General features: G+C 40.8%; 2 protein-coding genes across 4 annotated transcripts in view; both read right to left on the bottom strand.

Moving 5' to 3' along the window:
* LOC115213064 (corrinoid adenosyltransferase) overlaps positions 1-26,355 on the bottom strand; it is a 159,465-nt gene that overhangs the window by 55,763 nt on the left and 77,347 nt on the right. The window lies entirely within an intron of this gene.
* On the bottom strand, positions 11,137-17,541 carry LOC118763836 (melatonin receptor type 1B-B-like). Its single transcript, XM_036503697.1, has 2 exons — positions 17,536-17,541; positions 11,137-13,750 (listed from the first exon to the last, which is right to left on the bottom strand). The coding sequence occupies exon 2, from the start codon at positions 13,056-13,058 to the stop codon at positions 12,165-12,167; it is 894 nt and encodes a 297-aa protein (XP_036359590.1). The 5' UTR covers positions 13,059-13,750; positions 17,536-17,541; the 3' UTR covers positions 11,137-12,164.

Here is a 26,355-nt window from a genome sequence, read left to right as displayed (position 1 = left end):
ATAGAAAAAAAAGCACCTTTTTGATGTAAATAATTTTTGGTTTTAACATGGTCTGATTTGAATTTTTTCTTCTACGGAAGGAAGAGTAAGTCTTCTTCTATCATACTCTCACAGACAACTTCAGCTTTATATATATAGATTTGTTTCTTATCTCTGACGAAATGAGCGATTACTTAAAGGCACCATCACTGAATGACAAAAAAAAAATGAAGTTTTGTATTTTAGCCCACACACACATACAATGTTGCATGGTTAAGAAGTTTGTTTCCCAACAACATGGTTTCTGATTCAGTCCTACAGCGTGGACCCTTGAAGAAGCATCTACTTCACATCTACAAGTGTGGACCCTTGGACAAGCCCCAAGCCAACCAAAACCTTGTGAGTGGATCTAGGAGACAGAAACTGAAAGAAGCCTGTCGTGCACGTATGTGTGTGTGTGTGTTTAAACATTAAATGGATATTTTTTAATTGATGACAAGCTGTCAAAAGCACAGTTATGCACATTTGGGTATCCACCATGGTGCTAGCCTATTTTATGACTGCTTTATACACAGATGTTCTTTTGTCATTGACTGAAGGAAGCCAAGTACATCTCCGGGGAATGGCCAACAAACTAGGAAATAATCTATCATGGGACTCCTTTCATTTTTTTTTTCTACACATCAATAATATAGAAAGAATGTTTACATTCTCATTTAATCCAGTGATGCTTTATAACATTAAAATTTATTTCTGATCTTCTGATTTACACAATTGTGCAAACACACCCACATGTATGTATATATATCAAGTAAACGTTTCAGTCACTTTCCTCAACCATTGTGTTTTTTTGTACATAAATAAAGTGATGTTCTATCACTGTATCTAGCAAATACTAGCAAACTGCTATGGTTAGCTGAAGAGATCTAATAAGACTGAAACATTCCCAAAGTTACTAGTGTTTACCAAGGAGCAGATTAAATTTGATATTATTACTCAAGGTATTTATTACCATCATCATTTTATGTCTGCTTTCTGCTGGTATGGGTTAGAAGGATCGTCACAGTCCAAGTCCTTTCTGGAAGCCACTGCTTTCTTGTCTGTTGCTTAAATGTGCCATTTTGGTTTGGTTTTTATGGCTGGATGCCCTTCCTCTTGCCAATCATTTTACAGAATGTACCAGATACATTTTCTCGTGACAACAGCCCAAGAGAGTGATATTTAAGTTGTCAGTTAGACATTAATAATAGGACCCCACAACTCTAAAATTTCAGACACTGAGTCCTTCATAAACAACATCTATATAAACTATGGGAGGGTCATGGATAGAACACATTTCATCGTAAAATAAGTTATTATAGCCAGGGAAGTGGGAGCAAGGATCTGGAGCTCACCATTTAACAATTAGCAACATCGTCTGTAGTACCACTTTAATATAAATATATCTTTTATCTTTTATTTGTTTCAGTTATGATACTGTGGCCATGCTGGGACACCACCTTGAACAATTTTAGTTGAACAAATCAATGCCAGTAAAGATTGTTTGCCAACATAATATGACAGTCCTGGTTTAGAATGAATGTTGCTGTATTTTAGCCCCAGGAGACATCATCTCCAGCTGGCTATACAAATGATCTGTGTCCTTATATTTTCAAAAAAGGGAATCTAGCGACACCTTGTTTGAAAATATAAAGGCACAGAACGTGTTGTATAGCCAACTGGAGACAATGTCTCCTGGGGCTAAATTACAGCAATATTCGTCCTAAACCAGGACTGCCATGTTATGTTGGCAAACAATCTTTACTACAAAATACTGTTGCTGAATATCTCACGTTGTGAGATTTAAAAATAGTAATTTCCAAATGAATGCCAGTATTTTTTTTAAGCCCTGTACTTATTCAAATGATCGCTTTTACCAAACCCCTAAATTACCGGGACACAATCAAACCAACGTTGGTTGTCAAACGATATTGTGGGACAAACACAGACACAACACACACAAACAGATATATATTATATGTCAGGCTTCTTTCAGCAACCTTCTACCAAATACACTCACAAGGGTTTGGTGGGCCTGAGAGTATAATGAAAGACACTAACCAAGGTTCCACACAGAGGGACTGCACTTAGAACCATGTGGTTGGGAAGCAAGCTTCTTATCACACAGCCATGTCTACACACACACACACACACACATACACATATATATAGAGAGAGGCGGGGGGCAACTAGGTGGCTTTGGAGAAAGGGGGAAGACCAGTGGTTTGCTGTTACTGGGGTGCTTGTTGGAACTTGATCAACCCCAGCTGGGTCAACTGGGTGAAGGAGTCTGATGGTGAAAGACCTGAATCCCACCTAAAACTCCAGAAGCATCACAGCTGATGCATCTGACAGCATCCATGAGATGTATCTTGAAACTATATATATATATACACACACACACACATACATTCATATATATATATATATATATATCATCATCATCATCATCATCGTTTAACGTCCGTTTTCCGCGCTAGCACGGGTTGGACGGTTCGACCGGGGTCTGGGGAGCCAGGGGCTGCCCCAGGCTCCAGTCTGATCTGGCAGTGTTTCTACAGCTGGATGCCCTTCCTAACGCCAACCACTCCGCGAGTGTAGTGGGTGCTTTTTACGTGCTACCTGCACAGGTGCCAGAGGGGTCTGGCATCGGCCACGTTCGGATGGTGCTTTTTATGTGCCACCGGCACAGAAGCCATTCGGGGCAGGGTTGGCATCGGTCACGTTCGGATGGTGCTTTTTATGTGCCACCGGCACAGAAGCAAGTGGAGGCTGCACTGGCAACGGCCACGTTCGGGTGGTGCTTTTTATGTGTCACCGGCACAGGTATCACAACTACTGTTTCCATTGATATTTGGTTCGATGTTCATCTACATGCACTTGACTCAACAGGTCTCCTCAAGCACAGCGAGATGTCCGGATCCCACGATCGGTTGGTGCTTTTTATGTGCCACCAGCACAAAAGCCAGTCGAGGCGGTGCTGGCATCAGCCACGTTCGGATGGTGCTTTTTATGTGCCACCAGCGCAGAAGCCATTCGAGGCGGGGTTGGCATCGGTCACGTTCGGATGGTGCTTTTTATGTGCCACCGGCACAGAAGCCAGTGGAGGCTGCACTGGCAACGGCCACGTTCGGATGGTGCTTTTTATGTGTCACCGGCACAGGTATCACAACTACTGTTTCCATTGATATTTGGTTCGATGTTCATGTGCCACCGGCACAGAAGCCATTCGAGGCGGGGTTGGCATCGGTCACGTTCGGATGGTGCTTTTTATGTGCCACCGGCACAGAAGCCAGTGGAGGCTGCACTGGCAACGGCCACGTTCGGATGGTGCTTTTTATTGTCACCGGCACAGGTATCACAACTACTGTTTCCATTGATATTTGTTCGATGTTCATGTGCACCGGCACAGAAGCCATTCGAGGCGGTTTTGGCATCGGTCACGGTCGGATGGTGCTTTGTAAGTGCCACCGGCACAGAAGCAAGTTGAGGCTGCACTGGCAACGGCCACGTTCAAATGGTTCAAATGGTGCTGTTTATGTGTCACCGGCACAGGTATCACAACTACTGTTTCCATCGATATTTGGTTCGATATTCATGTGCCACCGGCACAAAAGCCATTCGAGGCGGGGTTGGCATCGGTCACGTTTGGATGGTGCTTTTATGTGCCACCGGCACAGAGCCAGTGGGGGCTGCACTGGCAACGGCCACGTTCGGATGGTGCTTTTTATGTGTCACCGGCACAGGTATCACAACTACTGTTTCCATTGATATTTGGTTCGATGTTCATGTGCCACCGGCACAGAAGCTATTCGAGGCGGGGTTGGCATCGGTCATGTTCGGATGGTGCTTTTTATGTGCCACCGGCACAGAAGCCAGTGGAGGCTGCACTCGTTCGGATGGTGCTTTTTATGTGTCACCGGCTTGATATTTGGTTCGATGTTCATGTACATGTACATGCACTTGACTCAACAGGTCTCCTCAAGCACAGCAAGATGTTCCGAGATCCCACGATCGGTTGGTGCTTTTTATGTGCCACCGGCACAGAAGCCAGTCGAGGTGGTGCTGGCGTCGGCCACGCTCGGATGGTGCTTTTTATGTGCCACCGGCACAGAAGCCAGTGGAGGCTGCACTGGCAACGGCCACGTTCGGATGGTGCTTTTTATGTGTCACCGGCACAGGTATCACAACTACTGTTTCCATTGATATTTGGTTCGATGTTCATGTGCCACCGGCACAGAAGCCATTCGAGGCGGGGTTGGCATCGGTCCACGTTCGGATGGTGCTTTTTGTATGCCACCGGCACAGAAGCCAGTGGAGGCTGCACTGGCAACGGCCACTTTCGGATGGTGCTTTTTATGTGTCACCGGCACAGGTATCACAACTACTGTTTCCATTGATATTTGGTTCGATGTTCATGTGCCACCGGCACAGAAGCCATTCGAGGCGGGGTTGGCATCGGTTACGTTCGGATGGTGCTTTTTATGTGCCACCGGCACAGGTATCACAGCTACTGTTTCCATTGATATTTGGTTCGATGTTCATGTATATGCACTTGACTCGACGGGTTTCCTCAAGCACAGCAAGATGTTCCGGGATCCAAGGTAATTTGGATGGGCAGTCATTGGGTATGACTCCATTATGAACTACCTGGTTAACAATACGGGTGACTAGGCCATAGCCCGCATAACCAGCTGTTTTAAGCATCTAAGCAGTGATTCCTGATGGGCCGGGGGCTTTACCCGGTTTCATATCCTTAATTGCTTTATCTACTAGGGAGCCGTCTATTCAGATAGCTGGTCCCTCTACTGGGTCAACATTTGGCAGGCTCTCCTCCTCCCATTCATTCTCCACATTCAGCAGTCTTTCATAATGGCTTCTCCAAGCCTCTTTCTTTTCACCAACATTAAAGGCAAGTGCCCCATCATCCATGCGGACACATTTCTCTCCTGTAACATCACTATTTTCTCTCACACACTGTCTAGCAATACGAAATACCTCAGTTCTTTGGTCCTCACGTCGCTGGACATTAGCAAACTTCTTTTCTGCTATATCTTTGGCTATGTATACCTGCCGCCCGGCCTCCCTTTTGGCTACTTGGTACGGTACCCCCATCCCTCCAGGCTCTCCAGGCCTGTTTCTTAGAACTAATGGCTTTGTCTACTGCACTATTCCACCACCACGTAACTCTAGGTCTGGAAGGAACTTTGCACCATCCACAGACTTGGTCTGTGGCACTCAGCAAGCTGTCCCGTAGGAATTTCCAGCTACCTTCTATGTCCGACGTCTGTAGCTCCTCCTCCCTCTCATCAAATTTCTTGATGAGGATATCCCTAAATCTCTGACCATGTGAAGGGTTCTTTAGCTTCCAAATCCTTCTTTTCTGGATTGGTCTGTTTCTTGGAGTCCTTCTGGCCTCAAGCCTAAAGTCACTAATTATTAGCCTATGCTGAGGGATACACTCTTCACCCGGGAGGGTCTTTGTATTTAAGAGCGACCCTGCATCCCGCTGTCTGGTGAGGATGAAGTCTATTTCGCTAGCGGAGTCCCCTGACTGATAAGTTATAAGGTGGCAGTCAGGCTTATATATGTATGTGTGTGTGTTTGTGTGTCTGTGTTTGTCCTCCTAGCATTGCTTGACAACTGATGCTGGTGTGTTTACGTCCCCGTCACTTAGCGGTTCGTCAAAAAGAGACCGATAGAATAAGTACTGGGCTTACAAAGAATAAGTCCTGGGGTTGATTTGGTCGACTAAAGGTGGTGCTCCAGCATGGCCGCAGTCAAATGACTAAAACAAGTAAAAGTAAAAAAAGTATATCTGCTTTGTTTTATTCGGCAGCAATGCAAAGACCCATGGAAAACTGCTACCTTTAACTTGTACACAAATGCTAAACAGCTGAAACCACTGAATGAATGTTCCATCACATTTTTTTGAATGTTCCATCACATGCCCAATGATGATATGATGCTATACCCTGAAGAGCACTTTCTGATGCAAATACTAGTATACGCTGTTGATCCTCGATACCCAAATTGTATCTCAGAAACTGTTCGCCATTATCAAGTTTACAATATTCTTCAGGTATTTCAAAACCAGTCCTAGCCCCTGATTAGTGAGAAATCCTGAATTTTTTTTGTTAGCACCTTTGAATAATCCTGGAAAGCAGAGGCAAGCAAGGAAGTTGTAAGTAAGTATTTTCTGTTAGCCGCGTAAAATTAGCTGCTATTATGCTATGCAAAATTGCTGCAATGTTTTCCACAGCTTCATACTTTATTTCTGCAACTGCTTTTCTAGCATTTAACAAATCTACATCAGCTGGATGGAGGTGCTCACTAGAAAAATAAATAATTTTTGGCTCATTGTTTTCCATTACGGTGTGAATATGCACTGAACATAGCTTTCTTTTCTCACATCTCCAGTATCCTTTTCCTAGTTTTGTTATTTCATTTCATTTGAGTTTGAGTCCATGCTCAGGCCAAGTCGAAGACTCCACCCTCAGAGTCTGGTGTGGTTGCCAGGTTGTATTCTCTGTTTAATTTTGATATGTGTAGGAGCGAGTTTGAGTCAGTTTGTGCTCGTTGTGTATATCCTGGGAGATGGGGTTCATCTCTAATGGTGCTTAAGTATCTACCACCTGCAATTTGAATGATTCCACACTGCATCCTGATAGATTTCTGACATGTACCGGAATGGAGTTGAATAGTTGTGCTCCTCGAACCAACAGACTTGACTCTCGCAGGGTTTTTGCAGCCTGGCCAGCCTTTTTGTTGATTGGTGGTAGCTGGCAGCGTCTTCCGTGGCGCAGTGAGTGGTAGGTTTTGATACCAAAGTTTGGCACCTTTTGCTCTATCATTTTCCAAATGTATATAATTCGGTATCGCTCAAATCTTCTTTCTATTGAGTACATCTTCAAGGTTTTGAGTCTTTGCCAATAGTCCAGGTCCCTCGTTTCTGAGAAGTATGAGGTAAAATTTCTTTGGAGCGATTCCATCTTAGATAGTTGGCCCTTTGTTGTTGGTGACCACAACTGAGAACAGTAGTCAATCTTTGGAAGTATCATACTGTTCCAGAGGGTTTTCATTGTCGAGGTATCTCTTGATTTGAAGGTGCGCAAGATCCACCCACTGTACTTTCTTGCAGTAAGACAGACTGAGTCAAGGTGTTCTCTGAATTTTAGGCTGGTTCCCATGTGGATGCCTAAATCTTTCACATACTGTTTTTCCATTATTTGTTGTCCTGATGGGTTTCTGTAGTTTGTTGTATTTTTCAGATCTTGATCTGTTCCGTAGCGAATTAGTTCAAACTTCTTATCATTGAACATGTTGTTTGTTTCCTGCCATTTATATATGGTGGTCAGGTCCTTTTGTAAGGCCTCTGTATCCACCTCGTCTTTGATTTGTCTCATGACCCTGGTGTCATCAGCAAAGGATGAGACGTTGCTGGTTGTATCTTCATCTATGTCAGAGATGAGGATGAGAAACAGGATTGGGCCGAGTACTGTGCCCTGAGGAACACTGCTGGTCACAGGTGATGGTGTTGAATGGGTTCCATTCACAGTGACTGTTTGAGTTCTATTTGTAAGGAACTCATGTATCCATGTACCAACTTTTCCTCCTACTCCTAGCTTTCGAAGTTTGTGACCCAGGATGCCATGATCTACCTTGTCAAAGTCGAGGTAAATAACATGTGTTGTATCCATTCTCTAGATTTTCTAGGATTTGGTCATGGTGTGCCAGTAGTTGGGAAAGACATGATCTACCTAACCTGAATCCATGCTGGTTGCAATTCATCAGATTGTTAGATTCCAGGAACTCAACCAGTTTTCCACGAACTATTCTTTCAAAGACCTTGATATGAATTCAACCTTATGCTTGAATGAAAATCATTGATGTAATTACTTACATCAACTGCTTTGTCATTTTGGGATGGGTAAATAAAAAATGTGTACTCTAAATTTGCAGCACTCTCTACACACAGAACCGTACTTAAGAGAGAGAAGGAAAAAGAGGAAGTAAAACTGTTAACACAGAAGGAAAAAGAACGATAATAACAATCTTATAATGAGGCTTCTTAAATTTCGGAGAATATATCATTAGAGATATTTCACCTTGTTTTCTAAAGAGTTTATTTAAAATTGACAAAAAGTTGGACAAAGAAAACATTTGACAAAAAGACAGACAAAGTGACATTAGATGAAGTGACGACAGACAAAAAAACATAGCACCGTCATGCACATATGGTTGTGAAGCTTGTGTCTGATGTACCCTTATCAGACAGGTAGTTATGATGGGTATATTGGGCTTCGTATACTTGTACCCCAGTGTCACTTTGGTGGTATGCACTGCTCCTTCACTCCCTAATTACAATCTTTTATTTATTAGCTTCAAGGTCTCAGAGAGATACAAAACACATAAAACTTTCACTAGGAATTACAAAGAAAGAAAAAAAGTAGAGAGTGAAAGAGAAGTCAAATACGAAAAGAGGGGATGGATGATATTATACTAAATATGGAAGAATGTATAAAGAGCTTAAAAGCATCTTCATACATACATACATGAACACACATACTTATGCATATATATGTATATGTATGTGTATTAGCATGGAAAAATAAGGCAAAATACAATAATTAAAAACTATGTAAAAAATCGACTTTTTGTTGTCTTTGTCTATCTCAGGGTTTCCTTACATGGCTGTAGGTCATTTTTACAAATTCTCTACTGAAAAATCTCATTTTGTAAAAGCGGATGAAATACCACTAAGCATTTTGCTCAGCATCATCATCATCATCGTTTAGCGTCCGTTTTCCATGCTGCTACGGGCTGGATGGTTTGACTGGGGACTGGCAAGCCAGGAGACTGCACCAGGCTCCAATCTTATCTGGCAATATTTCTACACCTGGATGCCTTTCCTAATGCCAACCATTCTGAGAGTATAGTGGGTGCTTTTTACATGCCACCAGCACGAGAGCCAGTCAGGCGGCACTGGCATCAGCCACGTTAGGATGGTGCTTTTTATGTGCCATCAGCACAGGAGCCAGTCGGGGTGAAGGCGCTGGCATTAACCACATTCAGATGGTGCTTTTTAGGTGCTATCAGCATGGGAGCCAGTCAGGCGGCACTGGCAATGACACACGCATGAATGGTGCTAATTGCGAGCCAGGCAGCACTGGCATCAGCCACAACTACAATTTGCATTTGATTAGATTTTGATTTGCTTGACTCAATAGGTCTCCTCAAGCATGGCATGTCGCCCAATGATCCAAAGGTACATTTTTAAGTAGGTTGGTTATGCGACACTGGTGTAGGCTACAGCTGTGATATCACTTTTCTTGCCAGGTCTTCTCATTCACAGTATATCTGTCTCGGTCTTTCGTCATTGCATCACCACCTCATCCCATGTCTTCATGGGTCTCCCTCTACAAGTGGCTCCTTGTACTGTTTGGGAGTGACACTTCTTCACACAGCTCTCCTCATCCATATGTAACACATGACCATACCAGTGCAGTCATCTCTCTTGCATGCCACATCTGATGCTTCCCACGTCCAACATTTCTCTCAGGGTGCTTACAATCTGTCGTGTGTGCACACTGACATTACACATCCACTGGATCATGCTAGCTTCATTTCTTTCACGACTACGCATGTCCTTAGCAGTTGTGGCCCATGTTTCACTGCCGTAAAGCATGGCAGTTTGCACACATGCATGCATTGTATAATCTACCTTTCACTCTGAGCGAGAGGCCCTTTGTCACCAGTAGAGGTAGGAGCTCTCTGAGATTTGCCCAGGCTATTTTTATTCTAGTGGTGACGCACTCTGAGCATCTATCCTCCACTACAGACTTGGTCACCTAGGTAGCGGAAGCTATTGACTACTTCTAGTTTCTCCCACTAGCATGTGATGGAATTTATTGCCCCTGTGCATCTGCCACACATGAAAGCTATCTTCCCAGTTAACCTTCCTTTGATGTTGCTGCACCTCTTATGTATCCATAGCTTATACTAGGTACATCTTATGGAGTTTCTACCTACACCTTTTCTACAGATCAAGTAGGGCCATCTATGTGAATGGGTTTGTGATGTGTTCGCCTTCCTACTTACTAGGACTTTGGTTTTTACAACATTGACTTCAAGGCCCTTCGATTCTAAACCTTGCTTCCACACCTGAAATTTCTTCTCTAGTTCTGGTAGTGATTCTGCTATGAGAGTAAGGTCATCAACATAGTGGAGCTCCCAGGGGCAACCTGTCTTGAATTCCTCTGTTATTGCCTGGAGGACTATGATGAATAAGAGGGGGCTGAGAGCTGACCTTGGTGGACCCCTAGTTCTACCCAGAATTCTTCAATATACTCACTGCCACCCCTAACTTTACTAACGATGTCTCTGTACAGCTCTTATTAACCACTCGTCAATCCCTAGTTTCTGCATCGCCCACCAGTTAGGGATTGGGGGACCCTGTCAAAGGCTTTCTCCAAATCCACAAAAGTCAAGTATAGGGGGTATATCCTTGGCTAGGTATTTCTCCTGCAGTTGCTGTACCAGGAATATAGCATCAGCGGTGCTTCTACCTGGCACAAAACTGAACTGCATCTCATCTAAGCAGACTCTCTCCCTAATTAGTGGGGCTATGACCCTCTCCATGACCTTCATCACCTGATCCAGCATGCTAATGATTCTACCGGCTCACCACCTTAAGGCCAACAGTTTTGACAGGGGGAGGTAAATTGATGCCAACTATTCCAATACTTGAATGGTACTTTATGTTCTCTACCCCTGGATAGGGTTAGATAAAATGAAGATAAATGAAATGAGTACCAAAAGTGCTGGATAAAATAAGTCTTCTCAATTTGGAGTCATATGGAAATAAACAACAATAATAAAATAGGAAAATATATGTAAAATTCAACACATCCATTAACAACAATTTCTAAAACATAAAATTACTAGGTTTAATACATTTACTAACAGGATATATTCCATAAATTGAACGTATCAAACATATTAATACACATACACGTGCACACACACACACACACAATATATAATACACTGTGTGTACCAAAGACATGTAAATAAATGTTGAAATGTGAGACAATGAGAACAATGTTAATCACAAAACTAAAAGTGTTTATTTCTTAAATAAGTAGAAAAGTTGCTAATGCTGTATGCAAAATAAAAGATTGAAGAGTTGGTGGGTTTCAAAATAATTTTTTGCTCAGCAAAGAATATCAAACATTTTCATTGAAAGAGAATTTTAATTGCTATTTTTGAAATTGTATTAGAATTGCTAAAAGCACAGGGGATTAATTTTAAATCCTTTCTCTGACAAATGAATTGCACAAAAGAAGTAAATACTTTATTAGCAGCATATAACATGCATAGGTAACATGTCCGTGTAGATATTAATGATGATCTCCATGGGTTGGCCAGTCTAAAAATTCTGTGATTTAAAAAAGTTGATACAAAGACAGGAATAACATAATTCTGTGTGGAAGACTTGACCAACAAACTCAAGGACGAAAAGTTTACGTAAGAGTGATGATGATGATGACAGTGGCAATAATGATGATGACTGTGATAATAGCAACAATTTTTTTTCCCAGTATTTTGTTAATGCAGATTTAATATGTAATGCAGAAACTGTAGAATCCAAATAGTTTGGAGTTTAAAAGAGAACTCAGATACACAGTTATGGGTTAATAGAAAGTATAAAACAACAGAAACTGGAATAAATATGTAACAGAGAAACTGTTGGTGTTCAAATAGACCTTTCCGATACTAACCTACCTTTGACCGGCACTGGATCAAGGATATAAATGGCATATTTTAAAAGGCTCATCATTATCATCATCATCATCATCATTTAACATCCGCTTTCCATGCTGGCATGGATTGAAATCAAAATTTTCCAATTTTATGAAAGAAAATATAATTCTCCAAACATCATAAAAATAATGAGAAAGTTGGTTATTTTATAAAATACCTGAAACTGAGTTATTTTCAATATTGTACAAAAAACAACAACAGTATTCTTCTTTGGAAATAGTCAGTAAAGAAAATGTTTCTTCGACTTGAAAGAATTCCTCTGTATTGAAAGTGTAGTGTAAACCAAATCCTAAAATTTCTCCTCAATTTCAAAAATAATTTTACCTCCTAGTAAAAATATTTACAAAACTTTTCCGGAATATTTTATTGCAGAATCCATACACCATGGGATTTAAGGAGGAATTTAGTATCCAATTACGATATAAAACCACTTTAAAGATCTGCAACAAATTAGAATCTTTGCAGTATGGATATATGACAAAGAAGATGAGGAACGGCAAAAAACTGACAGAATACAAAACAGAGATTGAGACAAGTACAATGATGGTGTGATTGATTCCTTGTTGTCTGGGAGCTTCTTCTTTACTTTGCTTTTTCCTGAGACGCTGAGTAATAGTTTTCCAAACAAAGGAATAGAGTACAGTCAAGGCTAGGAGAAGTATAGCGTGAAGAATTAAGACTACTAGAGTATATGACCAGACAGATGACCTTTTAAGGTCACAATCACATATCATGTATATCTTGTTTTCATAGGTAAAGGGAACACCTTCATTATAGATAATAACTGGTAATATTAGTATGACCGATGTTATTGCTATGGAAACAATAAGTCTCTGGCGTAGGTTTTGGGTAATTTGTTTTCCATGTGGACGACATATTTTTCTGAACCTTTCAACGGCAACTGTGAGAAGAATGAGGGATGACATGATAGAACAGGTGAAGACAATAAACTTGTATAATTTACACAAATAATTTGATTGAATTGCAGGATAAAGTTCAGCCATTTCCAGAGGCATTCCAAAGATACATCCAATGAGATCAATAACAGCCAGTACAAGGATGAATGTTTCTACATTGCTTTTCTGGGACTGTCGTGCATAAATATATATCACAAATATGTTACCAACGAGTCCCACAATTAGGAAGAAAGGTATCATACTAAAAACAATTAATCTTGAAATCAAAACCGGATCAGACAAATGGGTTGCATTCATGTTGAAACAAGTGGGTAGTTTATAGTTTAGTACGTTTAACGTGTATATGTTGATTGTTGAAATGTATATATGTGTATGCTTGTATTAGTACATATATATATATATATATATATATATATATATTTATATTGTATGGTAATTAACTTGATTAGTCCATTACGGTAGACTGAAAATCATTTGTAATCCAAACTTCTATGTTGGAGATGATATTGGAATTCTGTTCTTGTAGTTGAATCCTTATACAAATACAATTAGAATGTGGAATAAACTTATCAGACAGAGATTTCAAATGAATTTGCAATAATTTGTCTGATAAGTTGCTTAAATAGATATTATACAGACTAAAATACATCCTGCTTAATTTTACTAATTAGTTTCAAAGTAGATCACCTCATCACAAATATGTACAAAGTTATGAAACCTAAATAACAACAATGATTTTAATACTATCACTTTACTAAATTACACTATTTAGTGATGACGACCAGAAACAAAATATCAGTGGAAAAAAATTCATTCAGATATTTCTTCCAAGTAAGTTCAAACCTTGCTGAGGCCAAATTTGCCTTTCAAATCTCTATGGTTGAAACAAAGTACCAATCAAGAACTGGTACCAATGGTATTTACTAACACCCTCATCTTCAAACTGTTGGCCTTCTGTCTAAATCAAAGACCCATTTAAAGGCAGTAAGCTGGCACAATCTTTAGAACATAGGAGAAAACTTTTGTGGTATTTGTGTCAGCACTTTATGGTCTGGGTCCCTAACCAGAAAATTTCAAGTTGGCGTTTTATTCTTTCAGGGGTGGATTAAAGTACCAGTGAAGTCCTGGGACTACTGGTACTGACTAATTCCCTCATAGCATGAACACAACATTTCATCTTTCTATGTTTATTAATGATATAAGAATCCATCATGTAGATGAGGCCAACAGGATCACAATTATATGCTCCACATACAATATAAATTCCTTTGTGCTGATGTCAGAATTTATAATTATTATTATTATTATTATTGAGTGAAAGAACAGTGCATGCCATCAAAGTGACGCTGTTGTAAAATATACGAAGACCAGTATACCCACCATGACTACCCAACTCATAAGAGTACACCAGGCACATGCATCACAACCGTATGTGCATGACATGGTGATCTAATATCAAGATAAACAGCACATGACCTAGCAGGTGAGCCCAGTTAGAATTTTCATCAGGTCAAGTAGGCCATCCAGCTCAAAAGGTCCCTGAATGAGGGTTGTTTAAGGATGTTGAATGAAACATTGTTTCCAGAGGTGAATTATTCAAACCCCAAAGAATTCCTCTCAACATGTGGCTAGGATGCTCCCCCACTACCTCTGCTTGTGATCAGAGATGCACATATCGTCAGCCACTAAGGGACATGCTCAACTGGTTATGATCAAACAGCTGACAAGCAAATCTGTAGTACTGAGCAGAATATTTGCTGTAGTCCATCTTATATACCAAAACAAAACAATGTACATGATAACACTTCCAATCATTTAAGATCAGAAGCCATGAGAGCCACTGCCTGGTACTGCATCAGGGCAGCTACGGCCGCCGCCACCATCATCGCTGTCATCGTTATTATTATATAGGGTGGCAAGCTAGCAGAAATGTTAGCACACTGGGCAAAATGCATGATAGTACTTTGTCCCTCTTTATGTTCTGAGTTGAAATTCCACTGAGGTTAACTTTGCCTTTCAGCCTTTTGGGGGTTGATAAAATAAGTAGCAGTTGAACACTGGAGGTGATGTAATCAACTCATCCCCTCCCCCAAATTGCTACCCTTGTGACAAAATTTGAAACCATTATTATTATTATTATTATATAGGGTGGTGAGCTAGCAGAAATGTTAGCACACTGGGCAAAATCATCATCATCATCATCGTTTAACGTCCGTTTTCCATGCTAGCATGGGTTGGACGGTTCGTCTGGGGTCTGGGAAGCCAGGAGACTGCACCAGGCTCCAGTCTGATCTGGCAGTGTTTCTACAGCTGGATGCCGTTCCTAACGCCAACCACTCTGTGAGTGTAGTGAGTGCTTTTTACGTGCCACCGGCACAGGTGCCAGTGGAGGCTGGCAACGGCCATGATCAGTTGGTGCTTTTTACGTGCCACCGGCACAGAAGCCAGTCAAGGTGGCGCTGGCATCGGCCACATTCGGATGGTGCTTTTTACGTGCCACCGGCAGTTATCACAACTACAATTTCCGTCCCACTTTTATATCCTGCCACAGGTTGGTATAGATAAATTTTGCAGCGGAGGTTTAATCAATGTGTTCACACGACGTACTTCGTGAGACTTCTAAGATGCTCTCTGATTTTTTATTAGGCACAATAGCCTGAACATAGAGGGAACGGCACAAGGACAGACATAACAATACAAGTGGGGTCAAAAATATGAAATGAATGAATGAAAATAGATTTATATAATGAAGGGAGGTGTAATAGCTACTCTAACCTCACTCTTGAGTAGTACCATTTCATTATATTTTTTCCTCATTTTTTTTATACCAACATTCATCAATTTAATTTATCTTAATATATGTAATATTGTTTCGATTGTTCAAATTCCATCACATGTGGTAGACAATCATATTTTACCTCGCTCCCTAGTGGGTTCACATCAACGCCAAAGCTTGCCTTCAATTTTTTTATAATTGTTTAAGTCTATTATTATACACTCCATGCCTGGTATGCGTAAATCACCCTCCTCTATAATTTTTATTACTGTCTTCATTTTTGCAATTTTTTCCTCAAATTGCTGTGTTCGACCGCTAGTGCATCAGATACTCCCTATGTTTACAACTGGCCTGTAATGCTTGTGTGTCTGCTTGTGTGTATTCAACTGGAGACTCTGGGCTGTCTGCGCGTGCTTGTGTATACTTGACTGGAGATTCTGGGCTGTCCGCGCGTGCTTGTGCATACTTAACAGGATACTCTGGGCTATCTGGGACACTTCTGCATCTCTGCTGCAATGGAATGCGCCGTGTGGGCGCTTGCATGCCACTTACTTCCTTCTTTTTCTTCGTTTTTGAGTTCTTCGGAGGTGGTGGAGAGTTTCCAAAATCCCTCCTCCTTGCACCTCCCGGAATCCCTCATCTCTGCCCTCCACATTTGCCCCCCCCCCTGCACCTTCCTTCAATTCCTCATTTCTGCCACCCTCCTCCTGCATCTCCTCTCCCGACGTCCGGCCGTTAAGAAGGGGACAATTCACCCCTATGCGCCCCCTCCCTCCACAGTGGCAGCAGATGGGAGGTCTTCCATCCACCACCACTCGCAACGTCACCTCATCTGGCAGCTCCATCTCCTTGGCAATCTCTTGCAAGCCCAGTGGGGCGGCCCGCATTACAACTTCCAGGCCATATCCCTATCTGTTCACCTGCTTGGTGCAGCTGACCTGCAGCACCTCCGGGTCCTCCCTTGTTTCCATTAAGACAGCTGCAAGGAGCCACATCTCACTAATCCCGTGGCACACCCTGCCAATCCACACTCCCGTCACTCGCTCACTGAGGCAGGCTGGCAGGAGTGCCCCTTCTTCTGTTTTCAATGTTACAGTGGTGTAATTTACTGCCTCCTCCACAGCAGGGAAGTGCACCTCCACTGTGCCAAACTTTCTTCCTCTGCAGTAAAATTCAGTTTCACTTCTTATATCTTCCAAGCATTCTTCTATAGCTTCCATTGAAACGTTGAAAACAGAAGAATGGGCACTCCCGCCAACCTGCCTCAGTAAACGTGTGGCGAGAGTGAGGCTTGGCAGGGCGTGCCACAAGATCAATGAGATGCGGCTGCCTGCAGCCATCTTAATAGAAACAAAGGAGGACCCAGAAGTGCTGCAAGTCAGCCGCACCAAACAAACGAACTGACAGGGACATGGCCTGGAAGCTACAATGCAGGCCACCCCACTGGGCCTGCTGCCAACAAAGCACGCGGAATTCTGTTCTTGATTCGACGGTCATTCGGAATGCTCACAACAGCCATATTCCTACCACTCTATGTCACGCTGGTGAGACCCATATTGGAGTACGGAATTCAAGCCTCTTCTCCTTATCTCCTCAAAGACATGCAGCATCTCGAAAGAGTCCAGAAGCTGGCTACCCGCATGGTTCATGGTCTCAAAAATTTGTCCTATGAAGAAAGGCTGAGGACGCTCGACCTTTATTCTTTTGAAAAACGCCGCCGCCGTGGTGATCTCATTCTCGCCCACAACATCATAAGCGGAAAGTGTAACCTCTCGAAAGAGCTGTTCTTCACTCCTGCTCCAGAGCATCGGCTGCGGGGTCATTCCGAAAAGCTCTACCTGCGACCATTTCATCTCAATCGAAGGAAAGGAGCTTTCTCCGTCCGGGTTGCGGATCCATGGAACAAGTTGCCAGACGAGATGGTGAAGATGCCGACGACCGCTTTGTTCAAAGCCTCCCTTGACCTCAAGTGGCCTGAACTCTTTACATGAACACCACCCTGTACTTAACTCCATGGCCTTGCTACTTGCTTTTGAGCCAAATTAACTAACTAACTAACTAACTAACAAGAAATTACCAAAGAGACAGAGCCACCAGATGAGGCGAAGCTGCGAGCGGTGGTGGATGGAAGACCTCCCATCTGCTACCACTGCAGAAAGAAGAGGCACGTAAGGGTGAACTGTCTCCCTTCTTAACAGCCAGACACCAGGAGAGGAGACACAAGAAGAAAACAACAGAAATGAGGAATTAAAGGAAAACACAGAAGAAGCAAATGCAGAAAGCAGAGATGAAGGATTCCGGGAAGTGCAAAAGAGGAAGGATTTTAAAAACTCTCCACCACCTCCGAAGAACTCAAAAAAGAAGGAAGTAAGTAACATACAAACACCCACACAGCACATTCCATTACAGCAAAAATACAAAAATATCCCAGACAACCCAGAATATCCAGTTAAGTATACACAAGCACACACAGACAGACCAGAATCTCCAGTGAAATACACACAAGAATATACACAAGAATTAAGAAGATGTCATAATATTTAATTACTATTATCATTACTATTATCATCATCACCATCATTATTATTATTAATAATAATAATATTATTATAATCAATTATTAATACCATATTAATATGCATGTACATTTTAATCAGCATATTTATCATTATACATTACCATGTTATAATAATAATAATAATAATAATAATAATAATAATAATAATAATAATGATAATAATAATAATAATAATCATAACAATGATAATAATAATAATAACAATAATAATAGTAGTAGTAGTAGTAGTAATAATAATAATAATAATGATAATAATAATGATCCATTCTGCTAAAGGCACAAGGCCTGAAGTTTTGTGGGAAAGAAAGCAGTCAGTTACATTGATCCCAGTATGCAACTGGTACTTATTTTATCAACCCTGAAAGGATAAAAGTCAAAATTAACCACAGCAGAACTTGAACTCAGAACGTAAAGATGGACAAAATGCCACTCTGCATTTTGCCCAGCATGCCAACAATTCTGCCAGCTTGCTGTCTTAATAATGATTATAATTATAATAATAATAATAATAATAATAATAATAATGATCTCAAATTTTGGCACAAGGCCAGCAGTTTCGTGGGATTGGGTAAGTCAATTATATCAACCCAATGCTTGACTGGTACTTATTTTATCGACCCCATCTGTTTAAGTATGTGGAGACACATCCGTTCAGATAGGGCCCTTAGCACTCCATTCGATCGTATATTTAAGGAATAGTTTTTTTCACTAATATCCTCACTTGTTCAATTGCCATTCACGTAACAACGCATCTTGAATTAACAGTTAAGTTCCTAAGTTTTTATTTTATTTAAATGTGACTCAGTCGATGTCTTTATAAACTTCCCCTTTCTCAATAAATATCCCATTTGCCAAAGTCACATGTCACTCTCCCCCTCTAATTTTATAATGTTTACCGTAAATCCTCGAGTATAGTCCGCCCTTGAGTATAATACGCAGGGGATTTTTAGGGGGCTGTACCTCTGAAAAACTTAAACCTTGTGCATAATACGCACCCCTTCTCTAACTTGAGTCAAGGAGGTCTATATAATGTCCTTGATTTGTAAAAATGTATAAGGTAACATTCTTTATCGTTATTGTATACATAACATAATGCAAATCATCATCATCATCATCATCATTCATTTAGCGTCCGTTTTCCATGCTACCATGGGTTGGACGGTTCAACTGGGGTCTGGGGAGCCCGAAGGCTGCACCAGGCCAGTCAGATCTGGCAGTGTTTCTACAGCTGGATGCCCTTCCTAACGCCAACCACTCCGAGAGTGTAGTGGGTGATTTTATGTGCCACCGACACAGGTGCCAGACGAGGCTGGCGAACGGCCACGCTCGGATGGTGTTTTTTATGTGCCACCGACACAGGTGCCAGACGAGGCTGGCGAACGGCCACGCTCGGATGGTGTTTTTATGTGCCACCGACACAGGTGCCAGATGAGGCTGGCGAACGGCCACGATTGGATGGTGTTTGTTACGTGCCCGCAGCACGGAGGCCAGTCAATGCGGTACTGGCTACGGCCACGTTCGGATGGTTTACTTGTGTGCCACCGGCACTGGTACCACAAAGATACAAATTCCATTGATGTTCAACTATTTTGATTTGTTTTGATTGATTTTCACTTGCCTCAACAGGTCTTCAAAAGTGTCACAAGGAAGGTATGCACAGGTGGACTGACTACGTCCCAGGTAGGGGTCACGGGTTATGGCCTGACTAGTCTTGCCGGGTCTTCGGATGGTGTTTTTATGTGCCACCGACACAGGTGCCAGATGAGGCTGGCGAAACGGCCACGATCGGATGGTGTTTGTTACTTGCCCACAGCACGGAGGCCAGTCGATGCGGTACTGGCTACGGCCACGTTCGGATAGTTTTCTTGTGTGCCACCGGCACTGGTACCACAAAGATACAAATTCCATTGATGTTCATCTATTTTGATTTGTTTTGATTTGATTTGATTTGATTTTCACTTGCCTCAACAGGTCTTCACAAGTGTCACAAGAAGGAAGGAAGGTATGCACAGGTGGACTGACTACGTCCCAGATAGGGGCCACGGGTTATGGCCTGACTAGTCTTGCCGGGTCTTCGGATGGTGTTTTTATGTGCCACCGACACAGGTGCCAGATGAGGCTGGCGAACGGCCACAATCGGATGGTGTTTGTTATATGCCCACAGCACGGAGGCCAGTCGATGCGGTACTGGCTACAGCCACGTTCGGATGGTTTTCTTGTGTGCCACCGTACTGGTATCACAACGATACAAATTCCATTGATGTTCATCTATTTTGATTTGTCTTGATTTTCACTTGCCTCAAAAGGTCTTCACAAGTGTCGTGTAGCATTTTTGTGCATTTTGTTTGCAGAAAATAAAGAAATAACAGTAATAACATTTAATAAATCTTGCTTACTGCAAGTTATGGACAATTCTTTTATGACTTCATTGCTTTCAGGCTTAGCTTAAGGTATTTTCGCACCCAACATCACAAAATGAGTCTCACAGCAAATAGAGACTTGGACATTGCTTAGAAAATATTTTTCATTTTTAACCTCGTATATAGTACGCACTAGGAATTTTGACCTTTAAATTTTGGGGAAAAAAATGCAGATTATTAATGGTATGCAATAAATATGCTGATTAGAATGTATATGTGTATTAACATGGTATTAATAATCAGGAGACTAATATTCATTCGCACAGATCATGAACACAATGTCCATGTTTGTACACCCATTATGCCCACCTGCCCTCCCCTACCACTGCCATTTTAATTTAAATGTAAATGAACAGTTTCAACTGGCAATTCGTACACCCCTCCTGTGATGAGGGTAAGGGTACATATTTTGCTTACTTCCCTCTTTCTACTATATGCCTCCATGCAGGCATCCATATGAGTGCCATACACACCTAAGGTTACCGCATATATGAATATTTAGACATATTAGTACCTAAACAGTCCAGTGTAGTCTCCCTATCCTCTCTTCCTGGTCAGCCTACACGCACTCTTCTTATATCCTCCTCATCACTTCCTTGCTGGCTCTTGCTCTGGATATTGTATGGGAATGAGAAAGTTTGTAAAACACTGTAATTCATCGAATAAATTATGTACTGAAGTCTTTGTGCAGATCCTCTTCTTTCCAGATGATAACAAAAGTGTCACATATATATATATCAACACACATTTATATACACATATATCTACACACACACATATATATATATATATATATATATATATATATATATATATATATATATATATATGTAGGTCCCGGGTTGAGTCGGGGTTAACCACAGTAAATAAGGTACTCAATACATAGCAGAGTAAATTAATTTATTTTATAGAAGGAGCTTCTACAGGACTAAAACTGTTTCATTCAAAAGAAATCATCAGGAGCTTCCTGATGATTTCTTTTGAATGAAACAGTTCTAGTCCTGTAGAAGCTCCTTCTATAAAATAAATATATATAATGTATATATATATATATATGCACACACATACATTCATACATACAGGGCTGGCCAAAAGTAACCTACCAGTAAATCAAAATTCCATAAATATTATCTGTTATTCTGTATTGACTTGAATGGAAAAATGTGTTTGGAAAAATGTGTTGTTCAAGAAGGATTTCGGTTTGAACAATTTTCATTATGTTTCATATTTAGTTGCTTTTATTAAAATCCTTCAGTTGTTAAACATAAATAAATCTTGGAATTAAATGGTTTTGATTTACTGTCAGGTGACTTTTGGCCAACCCAGTATATATATGTATATATAAAAACATATATACACACATGCACACATATATATATAGACATACATAATATATATCTATATATCTGTATTTATCTATCTATATATATATATATCTATACATCTGTATTTATCTATCTATATATATATATATCTATACATCTGTATTTATCTATCTATATATATATATATCTATACATCTGTATCTATATATACATCTATACATCTGTATCTATATATATATATATACATCTGTATCTATATATATATATACATCTGTATCTATATATATATATATACATCTGTATCTATATATATATATATACATCTGTATCTATATATATATACATCTGTATATATATATATATATACATCTGTATCTATATATATATATATATATATATATATATATATATATAATATATATATATAATATATATATATATATCTACCACACACACATACACGTATATATCTATGTATGTATACCACTAATAATACCAACTACCATATCATAAACTCCCAACCCAGTCGCAGCATTTTTGGTCCCACAAACTTCCAGCACTGCACGAACATTAACCCCCACCAACGCCACTACAACTACAACCACCAGAACCACCATCCCTACCACTATGACACAAAAATAACAGACCTGGTGTTTTGGTTCCAAAAGTAGGTCAGTGAATTCCTAGGGAGGCAGAAGTGGGGAGGGGACCTCTCCTCAACCCACCTACCTACCTACCTACCTATCACACCACCAACACCACAATCATCATCATCATCGTTATTACCAACAGCAGCAGTAGCAACAGCCTTGCTTCAAGCAAAGATAAGATGTAAACAAAAACACATACAAACAAAAAGAGAGTTAAATACGTGTGTGTGTGTGTGTGTGTGTGTGTGTGTGTGTGTGTATACACACATACACACACTCACAAATATACATCCATATATGTGTGTGTGAGTACATATAAGTATGCATATTAAAGTATGTATATATGTATGAGTGTGTGTGTGTATATATATATATATATATATATATATTATATATATATATATACATATACAGGGTGCAGTGAATATATTGTCGTCTAAATTACAGAAAAATCAAAATAACACTGACACCTCATTTTAACAGATATATTTACCAAAATTACATAAAAATAACTTGAAATACTAAAGTAAATTTATTAAATAAAATCACCATTGGGTTCAACTACAAAGAGCCTTGAGGCAACTTCGGAATCTCCTACAACTCTTCTGGATGGTCTCCTTGTTTAAGTTGATGAATGCTGTCATAATCCTTGCCTTCAGTTCATCTTTGGTGTTACAAGGAATTTTGCTGGTCTCTCACTCAAATGTACCCCACACATAATAATCAAAGGGGTTGCAGACGGTGGAGTTAGGTGGTTACATTTTAGACTGTCGAAAGTCAAAATGTACCATCTTCACCATCACTAACAGCAAACTCCATAACAACTATGGAATTTACACCTGCAATGCTGCGACGTCACCTTCAAAATAAGCGCAACTATGCCTCCCCTGGTCTCGATGGAGTTACATACCTGCTTCTCAAACGTGGCAGGCACTTCCTTTTACACCAGCTTTCTATTTTCTTCCAGTACTGTCTCAACAATGGTGCTACTCCGGAGCAGTAGAAAACTGCCAGTGTCATTCCGCTGTTCAAAAAGGGTGACCGCACATCACCTGTCAACTATCGCCCAGTCAGTCTCACTAGCTGTATTGCAAAACTGATGGAATCGTGTGTCAGAGAAACACTCTGGAACTTCTGGAGCTCTCACAGTCTCATCCGACCCTCACAATATGGATTTGTCCCTAACTCCAGCTGCAGTGACCAGCTTGTCGAGTTCCTTGAGGACATTACTCAGATCACTGACAGTGGCTCATGGGTGGATGTTGTCTACCTTGACTTTGCTAAGGCTTTCAACTCTGTGCCACACAAAAGGCTTATGGTGAACTCTCTGCAATGGGTGTGGGGGGATGACCTTTTTAACTGGTTGAAATCCTTCATCCTCAGCCGAAAGGAGGTAGTCACAGTTCTAGGACAGCACTCTACACCATATGAGATGTCATCGGGTGTACCACAGGGATCTGTCCTTGGTCCCCTCCTGTTTGTGGAATACAATAATGACATAGATGCCAATTTAAAGAATGCCACAGTATTGAAATATGCAGACGACATCAAGCTGTACCTTGAAATCAAGAGGACTGATCCTGATGTCTACAACTCTTTCCTGCAATCAGACCTAGACACAATGCAGCAATGGATCACAGACTGGCAACTGAAACTGGCTGTGGACAAGTGTACCACCATGCATTTTGGGAGAAAAAACCCTGCGTCCACATACTCCCTCCACAACACTGATATCAAGAAATCCTCTTGCGAGCGTGACCTAGGCATCACTGTCAGCAGTGATTTGCGTTGGACAAAGCATATCTCTAAAATTGTCAAGAAGGCCGAGGGTGTCTTGGCATCACTCAGCAAGACTTTTGTTAGCCGCTCTCCAGCCATCTATTTAAAACTGTATACAGCTATGGTACGACGACACACTTGGAATTCGCATCATCAGTTTGGAATCCCTATCTTGCTCAGAACATTGACCTCCTGGAATCTGTCCAGAGACGTGCAACCAAACGCATACCCTCCATCAGACACCTACCATATTCTGAGCGCCTTGTTTCCCTGGGCATGGATTCACTGAAGCTCCGGCGTCTAGCGACGGACTTGGTAAACACCCACAAGGTTATCAACCACCTCACCAACAACAACACTGAACACCTTTTTGATCTCCATGTGTCTAACACACGTGGACATGCCTACAAAGTCAGAAAACAGCACAGCTCCCATGACTTTCGGAAACATTTTTTCACGCTCAGGGTTGCTGAAGCGTGGAATAAACTGCCTGCGTCAGTTGTTGACTGCCATGACACTGCATCCTTTAAGGCCCTCATGCTTCCCGAAATCCGTCGAAACTACACCTTTATATATATACACTTTAGATGAGTTGTAGTGCACCTGAGCACTGTACACAATTATTATTATTATTATTATTATTATTATGTGTTCACAGAAATTGTCTGACAGCTATCAGTATGTTCTCTTGCTTGTGTGGCATGATGCAGTCCTGTTGCCAGACATAGGGTCTTCCAGCAGCCATCCTCTTCACCCAGGGCAGCACTACCTCCTCCAGGCACTTGATGTAGGCCTCCATGTTGAGTCTGAAGCCATGTGGGAAGACGAATGGAGGCATAACGTTGCCATCACTAGTGATCAATCCAAACACCATGATGTTGACTGAATAATTGATTTTTATCACTCTCGGTACATGTTCTGAGGAGACGGCAAGCCAAGAGTAGTTGTTCTGTGAGTTCACTATCTGTTCATATTGGAGCTTCTGGCACAAATGCCAAGCAGTACAGCATGTCGTTTCCAAATTTCTGACAGAGTGAATTGCATCATGATGCTGTTTTTCTCAAGGATGGTGCCCAACTGACCCTACTATGCTGTGGAGTCAACAAAATCAAAAACAATGTGCATGCTCGAAATTAAAAATATAAAATGGCATCAATGTACCCATCGCACTCTGTGTATGTGTGTGTGTATATATATCATCATCATCATCATCATCGTTTAACGTCCGTTCTCCATGCTAGCATGGGTTGGACGGTTCGACCGGGGATCTGGGAAGCCAGAAGGCTGCACCAGGCTCCAGTCTTATCTGGCAGTGTTTCTACAGCTGGATGCCCTTCCTAACGCCAATATATATATATATATATATATATTGTCCCATACTTGTCTCTCATTGTTTGTTTACATGTTTTCTGCTTATTGATGATGTCCCGTACTGAATGTGTATTTTTTCATTTATATATATATATATGGATGGATATAAATATCCACAGTTATATATCTATGTGCAGATAGACAGATAGATAGAGAGAGAGAGAGAGAGAGAAAGGGAGAGAGAGACAGAGAGACAGACAGACAGAGACAGAGAAAGAGATACACACATAAACAGAGTTATATTTACATACATGCCTAAAAAGATAGTTATATATGTAATTCATATATGTCTGAATGTATGAGTGTGTATATATGTATCTATATTTATAGACACACACATTCATATATATATATGTGTGTGTGTGGGCACATATACATATAAATATGCATATCTATGTACATGTATGCATATATGTATGAGTGTGTGTGTGTGTGCATGTATATTTATGTACACACACACACACACACACACACATATATAAACGTACCTGTCATATATGATAAACATCAAAATACAAGGTTAGCTATGTATGAGATGTAAGAATTTTTAGGAAGAGGTGTTAATGAGAGGTGGAGGGGTGAGTATGGTTTTCTGTTTATGTTGTATTTATTTGTACACAGAGTTATGTATATGTATATATATATATATATATATACAAACACACATATATATATTATTTTTAACTTCAGGCTAT

The sequence above is a fragment of the Octopus sinensis genome, linkage group LG6, assembly GCF_006345805.1.
Source record: "Octopus sinensis linkage group LG6, ASM634580v1, whole genome shotgun sequence".
Classification (NCBI taxonomy): Eukaryota; Metazoa; Mollusca; class Cephalopoda; order Octopoda; family Octopodidae; genus Octopus; species Octopus sinensis.
This window is presented reverse-complemented; position numbering and strand designations above follow the sequence as displayed.

Coding starts and splice junctions, on each gene's coding strand:
- LOC118763836 (XM_036503697.1), bottom strand. CDS start 13,058: ATGAATGCAACCCATTTGTCTGATCCGGTTTTGATTTCAAGATTAATT.